Below are 8,630 nucleotides of genomic sequence, written 5' to 3' on the forward strand. Positions count from 1 at the left end.
GCGGCGCTGCTATAAGAGCGCGACCGGGGGACGCGTGCGCCTCTTTCTCGGTTACCGAAGCGGGCGGGAAGGTGAGGTGTAGCGCTGTGTTCTTTATTCCGGGTGTGGGTTGTAGGGTCTTGCGGACCATCCGAGCTTTAATGAGTTCGCTAAAGAAGATGCAGGTGAGATGAAGGTGGTTGTAGAGTAGTAGGAATGGTATCGGTTATAAAAGCTTGAGGGACGGTTCTCGCGATATTTTCCTGGGCGCCGCGAGGTTCTAGCTGAGTTGTGGGACTGCGCAGGCGCTGTTCCGAGTCCTCACTGTCCACTCTCCATTCCGCACAGACGGGCAAGTAGAGCCAGCATGCCGGTGGCCCGGAGCTGGGTTTGTCGCAAAACCTATGTGACCCCGCGGAGACCCTTCGAGAAGTCCCGCCTCGACCAAGAGCTGAAGCTGATCGGTGAGTGACTAATGCAGAGTTTCTGCTTCCCGGGCCGGGGAAGCTAACACGTGGGTGAGGCTGCCCACGTGCTCATTCTACTGGAATCCCTCCGGTGTGTCCCCCTCCCTCTTCGCCAAATTCGGGATCGTTCGTTGTTTAGATTTTCTGTACCCCGAAACTACCAATCCTTTTCACTAGTCCGTGGGACTGAACTTGTTCGCCCATTCTTTGCAGGCGAGTATGGGCTCCGGAACAAACGTGAGGTCTGGAGGGTCAAATTTACCCTGGCCAAGATCCGCAAGGCTGCCCGGGAGCTGCTGACGCTGGATGAGAAAGACCCGCGGCGTCTGTTTGAAGGTGTGTATGGGAAACGTTGGGCTTCAGTTTCCTCTTGATTAGAACTAACAGTGCTCAGCAAGCTTGGCCACCTGGCTCTAGCTGTACACAGTGTAGCAAAACAGTACTGCTTATGTGTCTTGTTTACTGGGGGTGGGAGTAGACTGAAATTTCTGAAATGTCGGATGGTTCTAGCAGGGAGCGAGCTTTACTGCGTACACTTGCCTGCTTTAACGTGGTGGTCAAGGACATTTGCTCAAGGTCTGAACAGGATTTCAGAAATCCACAGGATTTCTTCCCTGTGGATTTCACAGGGAAGAACATTCCAGGTGATTTTGGAGAGGGTACAGATCGTATAGTAATTACAGTGACTAAAAAAATTGTGGTAAGGTACACGTGACAGAATTTATCATCTTTTAGACTCTTAAAGTTCTAAATTTCTACTTTGAGATGGAGAGTTAATGGAGGGCTTTCGGAAGGAATGATTGACATGATCAAATTTTGGTAGGACCTCTTAGATTGTCAAGTGGCAAAAATATTAAGATAGCTGGTATTATAGAAAGCTCACTGAATGCCTTTTTCTAAGCTCTTGGTGTACATTATTTAATCTGCACAAGCAGCCTCATAGCAGGTACTGATAATACTTCTTCAAATGAGCAAATGGTCAGAGGCCTCCCACCATAGGTGGGACTGGAGGGCAGGCTCCAGAGTTCAGGTGAGTTCAGCGATGGGAATGGAATGAGGATTCCAGGGGAAGCTTAGAGAACATCACCAAAAGTTGAAACAGTGTCTAAGTGTAAGATGTAATCAGTAGACTTGGTTAGTGTGTTCTACATTGTATCCTGGTGTGGAAGATACATATGTACACACACACACACATACATACATACAGTTTGTGATTCTGACAGATGTGAATTTGGCTGTAGGTGGTTCTGTATCTTGTTTTTTCTTGTTTTTTTTTTGTAACAGTTTTTATTGGGATAAAACTTACACAACATGAAGTTTACTCAGAGTGTCTACAGCTTGTTTTTAGTTAGTTGCCTCTAAAACTGGCCACGGCCTAGGTGTCATCTTGATAACTTGCATTTGGCCTGTCCCTGGGAAATCTTGATTTCTGGTGAAAAGCAGGAGGGGCTGGGAAACCCGCCAGGCTTCCTTGGGCACCTCACTTTTTATTCTCAATCAGGGTTGCTAGTCTGATTTTTCTCCAAACTGTGGCTAAGGAAGTGCTGTTACACTCCTCGCTGTTAAGCATGAGTGGTCATCCATATTAGAGGCTGAGAAAGGCTTGGAGCGCGTGTAACTAACTACCACACATTTATCACTTTCATTTGTCCTAGACCCATAAACTGCTTTGACAGCCTCATGATAATTGAGGAATCTCCCCCGTGGACACTGGTATTGGGTGGGACTTTATCCCCGAGTCTGGGGGACAGACCGAAGCTGGTTCTGGTCTCAGGGGGAGCTTGCTGAAGATAGAGATAATCACAGAGAAACTTAGGTGATAAGCAGTCATGTGACCAAGAGATGGCATAGGGCAGTGTGAGAGGCCAGTGGCCGGGGATTATTTGGTTTTCCAGGGTGGAAGTTGCAGGAGGGAAGCATCAGGTAGCACACTTCCTAGTGAATGAAGCTCTTTAGATTCCTGGGGTGGGGAGGAGGAGCCTGCAAGCTCTCAGGCGTCCTGCAGCCTTTCCCACTAAGGTGTGAGAGTCTCATCTGATAAAAAGACTTACTGGTTCATTCAGTCCCTTACAGGTGTGAACTCCTTCCTTACACCAGCTTAAGGAGGACAGGTATTACATCCATTTTTCACATTAGAAACTAAGGCACTTACAGGCTTGCCGCATGCCATAGTGACAAGGGCCCCTTTGCCACTGAGGTGCCCACTGGCTTACATTTTTAAAAAATTTATTGGTTTGGATTTTACATTTAAAAAACTGATTCTGGGGGGCTTCCAGTGGTTAAGACTCCACGCTCCCAATGCAGGGCCCTGGGTTCGATCCCTGGTCAGGGAACTAGATCCCACATGCATGCCGCGACTGAGTTTGCATGCCACAACTAAGGAGCCCTCGAGCTGCAGCTAAGGAGCCGGCCTGCCTCAACTAAGACCTGGCACAACCAAATAAAAGTAAATAGATGGATAGATAGATAAACAGATAGATAAAATTAGTCTAAAAAAAAGGAAAACTGATTGATTGTTAATGCTTTGGCCAGATGGAGCCCATGTAACAATTTTTAGTAGTTGGACATGATCCTGTTGAAGATGCAGTTTATGGGTGTTATTTTTGTCTTCATACCACATAAGGTTTTTCCTGTATTGATGACCCTCCCCATTGTTTAAGGATGTAGGTGTTTTAATAGTAAATATGAAATATACTTTTGAAGTAATACAGGTTGAATTATTGTCAGGTTTCTATTTTCTAATGTAAGGACAAAAAGGCATGAAGTGTCCAAACTGGTAGATAATCCCAAACTCACTTTTGTTTACCTTTGAGTAAGTTTTTATATTACTATTTGAATATCATGTCTGTTTTAAATTGAGGTATAATTTATAATTCATTATTATATTAGTTTCAGGTACACTTAGTTTTATAGTTATAAAACTTTTTCTTGTGATGAGAAGTTTTAAGGTCTCATTGTGTTTTTGAGTTGCATTTTCCTGATGATTAATGATGTTGAGCACCTTTTCTTGTGCTTTTTGGCCACCTGTATGTCTTTGGGAAAACGTCTATTCAGATCATCTTCCCATTTTTAATTGAGGTGTTTGTTTTTTTGGGTTTTTAAAATAATTTTTTATAGATTTATTTAGTTTTGGCTGCGTTGGGTCTTCATTGCTGCTCGTGGGCTTTCTCTAGTTGCAGGGAGCAGAGGCTACTCTTCATTGCGGGGCGCAAACTTCTCATCGCGGTGGCCTCTCGTTGCGGAGCGTGGGCTTTAGACACTTGGGCTTCAGTAGTTGTGGCTCGCTGGCTCTAGAGTGCAGGCTCAGTAGTTGTGGCGCATGGGCTTAGTTGCTCAGATTAGTTGTGGCGTGTGGGATCTTCCTGGACCAGGGCTCGAACCTGTGTCCCCTGCATTGGCAGGCGGATTCTTAACCACTGCGCCACCAGGGAAGTCCATCATTTCTGCTCTTAAGTTGTATGAGTTCATTACATATTTTGGGTATTAACCCCTTATTAGATACATGATTTGCAAATATTTTCTCCCATTCTGTATGTTGCCTTTTCATTTCGTTAATTTCTTTTGCTGTGCAGAAGCTTTTTTGGTGTGGTCCCACTTGTTGATTTTTTTTTGTTTGTTTGTTTGTTTTTGGTACGCGGGCCTCCCACTGCTGTGGTCTCTCCCGTTGCGGAGCCTGTGCTCCGGACGCGTAGGCTCATAGGCTCAGCGGCCATGGCTCACGGGCCCAGCCGCTCCGCGGCATGTGGGATCCTCCCGGACCGGGGCACGAACCCGCGTCCCCTGCATCGGCAGGCGGACTCTCAACCACTGCGCCACCAGGGAAGCCCTGATTTTTGCTTTTGTAGACTTTGCTTTAGGGTCAAATCCAAAAATATCATCTCCAAGATATGTCAAGGACCTTACTGCCTATGTTTTCTTCTAGGAGTTTCCTGGCTTCAGGTCTTACATTCAAGTCTTTAATCCATTTTGAGTTTCTCCCCCCCACACACCCGCACCACCACCACACAGCTTGTGGGACCTTAGTTCCCTGACCAGGGATTGAGGAACCTGGGCCACGCCAGTGAAAGCACCCAGTCCTAACCACTGGACTGCCTGGGAATTCCCGATTTTGAGTTAATTTTTGTGTACAGGTTAAGGTAGGGGTCCAGTTTCATTCTTGCATGTGACTGTCCAGTTTTCCCGACACCATTTATTGACGAGACTTTTCTTTCCCCGTTATATATTCCTGGCTCCTTTGTTGTAAATTGACCATTAATTTGTGTGGGTTTATTTCTGGGATCTTTATTCTGTTCCCTTGATGTGTTTTTTATGCCAATATCATACTGTTTCGATTACTCTAGCTTTGTAATGTATATAGCTTTGTTCTTAAGATTGGCTTTAGCTATTCAGGGTCTCGTGGTACCATAAAAATTTAGGATTCTTTGTTCTTTTTCTGTGAAAAATGGCATTGGAATTTTGATAGGGATTGCATTGAATCTGTATATTGCTTTTAGGTAGTGTGGACATTTTAACTATATCTTTCCATTTATTTGTGTCTTAAATATTTTTCATCAGTGCCTTATATTTTTCATTGTGTAGGCTTTTCATCTTTTATGCGGTTGTAAATGGGAGAATATCCTTGTTTTGTGTTCAGCATTTATTCAGTGCATATTATGACCTGGGGTGTTGGGAAAGGTATATAGTACATATAGTATGTTTCTGCATTTAGATTCTGGTCTGGTAGGTTCCTGGTCTACTAGGAAGACTTTTGTCATCACAGTGAGCCATCTTTCCTTCAAGCTTTGCCTGGGGGCAAGGGAGGGGATGGGTGGTAATGGTGCTTTTGCCCCCAGTGTCAGTGTGTTAGTGATAATCCTGTGTGGTGATGAGGAGCTCAGTGAGTGTGAGCCTGGGGGAAGGGGTTTGCCCACAGCATCCCACGAGCTGTCCTGAGTGGAGCTTTGGATGCCCATGGACAGGAAGTAGCGAGGCCTCCTGAAAGTAGAGTTGTGTAAAAGGTAGAAGCTGACCTCTGCTGGATTACTTTATGCCAGGCATTGTTAGGTCCACACCATCTTTTTAGTAGAAAATCTCAGAATGATAGAATGGATGACATGTACTCAGCTTAAATGTATGCCCAGTCTTTTTCAGGCCTATAAGATTGGTTCTGATACTGTTCCAATATTATAGATACGGAAGGTGGTTTAACCTCATTTGATTAGTAGGGCTTTCTTGACTCTAGAATATTAGCTCTTAGCCGCCCTGCTGTGTTATGGGAGGAATAGTTTAGGAACAGCAGCACTTAGACTTTTGCAGATGAATGCTAAGCCTTTCAAGAGGGTTGTCTCGTTTCCTCTTCCCAACAACTCTGGAAGGTTCTTCCTTTTCCAGGTGAGCAGAGTTGTGTGTAGCCACCTGCCTTAGGGTAGTGTGAGGATTCCGTTAGTCATGTAATAGCATGTTGAGTCCTGTATCAGAATTAGCTCTTACTTCCTACTTTGTCCCACCACCATGATTTGGAGGTGGAGGATTTGAACCCACAAGTCTGAGGTCGGCCAGAATGCTGAGGCAGGCCTTCTTTCCCCTCTTACCAGGCAATGCCCTGCTGCGGCGACTCGTCCGTATCGGGGTGCTGGATGAGGGCAAGATGAAGCTGGATTACATCTTGGGCCTGAAGATTGAGGATTTCTTGGAGAGACGCCTGCAGACCCAGGTCTTCAAGCTGGGCCTGGCCAAGTCCATCCACCACGCCCGTGTGCTGATCCGCCAGCGCCATATCAGGTACCACCTCTGGGCTCCCTGAGCCTTCCCCACCCCATCCCCTCTGATGGTTGCCCTCACTAAGCCGCTGTCCCTATCTCCTGTGCAGCCCTTGGAGGTGATGAAGGTGTGAGCTCCCCTTGAGGGTGCAGATTGACCCCCTACAAACAGCTCACGGGGGAGCTGGGGGCAGCCTCATCCCCCCCGTAGCCCAGCGCAAGGGTCACTGCGGCTGGAGCCGTACACCTTGCGAAGGCTTCTACGAGGCGTGCAGGTAGCTGGACAGGTAACAGCCCTTGGTGTCCAGTTGCGAGGAGTCATTGGGGCTAACTGACTTGTGTGGGTTCGGCTGTGTAGTGGGCCCTTGTGGAGCCACTCCAGGCCCTGATCACCACAGTGCACTCTCCTGTCGGCCTTAATTTGGTGAGTTCACCACAGGCCAAGGTCTGCCACAGTGAAGACCAGAGGCCAGATGGGTCTTTATCTGAGTACTCAGTTTACCCTTTGTAAATTGGGCCCTGTTCATGAGGCCCAGTTGAGCTGTGTAGTAAGTGGGTGGGATACATGCATACTGAATTTCTGCCGCAGCCTGTCGTTAGCCGTGTGACCCATGGGCAGGAGCCTCTCAACGTTGCTTGTCTGAAATGAAACAACCCCAGTCCTTTCGGGTTGCTGCTTCGAAGACAGTGAAACTGCACCTGCTAATAGAGCTCAGTGTGTGACACACACAGTTGGGAATATTTGAAGTGTCTGGCACAGCTGTGTATTTGAAAAGCAGGTCTTGGGTTTATATGCTGCCACCTCACCTCATTCGCTCTGGCCTCGTGGGTTACTGCTGAATTGCTCTCTCCCTTCTGTGAGGTGTGAATGTAAAGGTGGATGCGTTTGTGTGAATTAGGTGATGCCTGAAAGCTCTCCGGAACACACAGCAGTTCTTTAGGATCAGGAGCCCTTCCCGTTTATTGCTTCAGAGTCAGTGCAGCTCTATAGCACCAGCCCTGTCAGCTGCAAAGCACAGGCAGAGGAGGGCAGCGTCCTGCTTCCCTGTCCTGCTCACCTGCCGTCCCCCTCCAGGGTCCGCAAGCAGGTGGTGAACATCCCGTCCTTCATTGTCCGCCTGGACTCCCAGAAGCACATCGACTTCTCCCTCCGTTCTCCGTACGGGGGCGGCCGCCCAGGCCGCGTGAAGAGGAAGAACGCCAAGAAGGGCCAGGGCGGGGCTGGAGCTGGCGATGACGAGGAGGAGGATTGAGCCCACCCGAGCCCACCCGGGCCCGCCAGGGCTGATGGAGTCTAGTTTTCCAGTCAGATAATAAAACGACATCCACACTTCAGAACTGGTGTTCATTGGTGTGCCTCTTTTCCTCCGTGCTCTGAACACAAGCCTTCTGTGGTGGGAAGTGCAGGCTGCGTCCTTCAGCGGGTTTCCACACGTGCACAGAGGGGCCGGGTCGGCTTTGTTCAGGTGCTTGAGACCACCTGCGAGATGGTGGTCCTTTTCCTCTTAGGGCTGGGCTACGGTGTCCTAACAAATGTCTCTACACTTATCACAGCAGGGAGACCAGTAGTAGTGTGAGGAAGGTTCTTTGAGGCAAAACCAGAAGGAAATTCTCAGCCACCCATTTGCATGTGGGGCGAGGAGTCATTTCCAGGCAGAGGATTTAGGGGAACCCTGCCCCTCCCCCTGCATTTGGAGTTTCTGATGATATTCTTGGTCCCAAGGGAGGCGGGCTCCCCTTTCCTCTGTTTGAGAAGCTACCTCAGGCAGGGAAGGAAGGGGCTTGGTCTCAGGAAATGAGGAACACTTGGCATTGAGCAGCTGCAGCCACAGGGCACACTAGTCCCGGTCTGGGGGGGTTTGTGGGTGTTATGCAAGTGTGATGTAAGAGCCAGCTTCACAGTCAGGGCTCAGGGTTCTTCGCGAAGTCTGTGGAGCCTGCAGAAGAATCCAGGTCCTCGCAGCTACTTGGGCTGGGTGGTAGGCCTCCCTCACCCCAAGGTGTTGATGGCAGTAGGGTCCTTGAGGTCAGGACCCTTGGTAGGGACCATAAAATCAGCTGTGATGTCCATGGAGTTCTGGAAGCAGTTGGCTTCCAGGAGGTCTCAGAAGCTCCTGGTGGTTCGTGTGAGGACTCCAGGCTGGCTGGAGTTTGGTATAAGCATTTATGGGGGCAGCTCCTGGGGGTCCCTGGAGCGTGGGGTCTGGGTCCTTCCTGGGCTAGCGGACGGCGAGAGCATCATACACGCTGGGCTCTGCTGGGGGCTCCCCTGACTGGGCGGGCAGGGGTTGCAGTCTCCCGTCTGAGGGTCGAGTGGTTCAGCTGGGCATAGGTCACATCCTGGGGAGCTTCAGATGCTGCGGCCTGGAGTGGGGGAGAGGGAGGGAGGGTGGTTGGGTGGGGGAAGCCTCGGGGCCCGGGAGGGAAAGGAGGCACTCCTTGGTGG

General features: G+C 48.9%; 1 protein-coding gene across 2 annotated transcripts; it reads left to right on the forward strand.

The window, feature by feature from the left end:
* Positions 1-23: 23 nt before the first annotated feature.
* RPS9 (ribosomal protein S9) lies at positions 24-7,522 on the forward strand. Of its 2 annotated transcripts, none has more exons than XM_079906977.1 (5): positions 24-71; positions 328-443; positions 660-782; positions 6,020-6,206; positions 7,260-7,522. In XM_079906977.1, the coding sequence occupies exons 2-5, from the start codon at positions 347-349 to the stop codon at positions 7,435-7,437; spliced, it is 585 nt and encodes a 194-aa protein (XP_079763103.1). In that variant the 5' UTR covers positions 24-71; positions 328-346; the 3' UTR covers positions 7,438-7,522. The 2 variants fall into 2 exon arrangements, with proteins under 2 accessions (XP_079763103.1, XP_079763104.1); XM_079906978.1 differs by having other exon boundaries at positions 54-164.
* Positions 7,523-8,630: the final 1,108 nt, after the last annotated feature.

Source organism: Stenella coeruleoalba, assembly GCF_951394435.1.
Source record: "Stenella coeruleoalba genome assembly, chromosome: 20".
Lineage (NCBI taxonomy): Eukaryota > Metazoa > Chordata > Mammalia > Artiodactyla > Delphinidae > Stenella > Stenella coeruleoalba.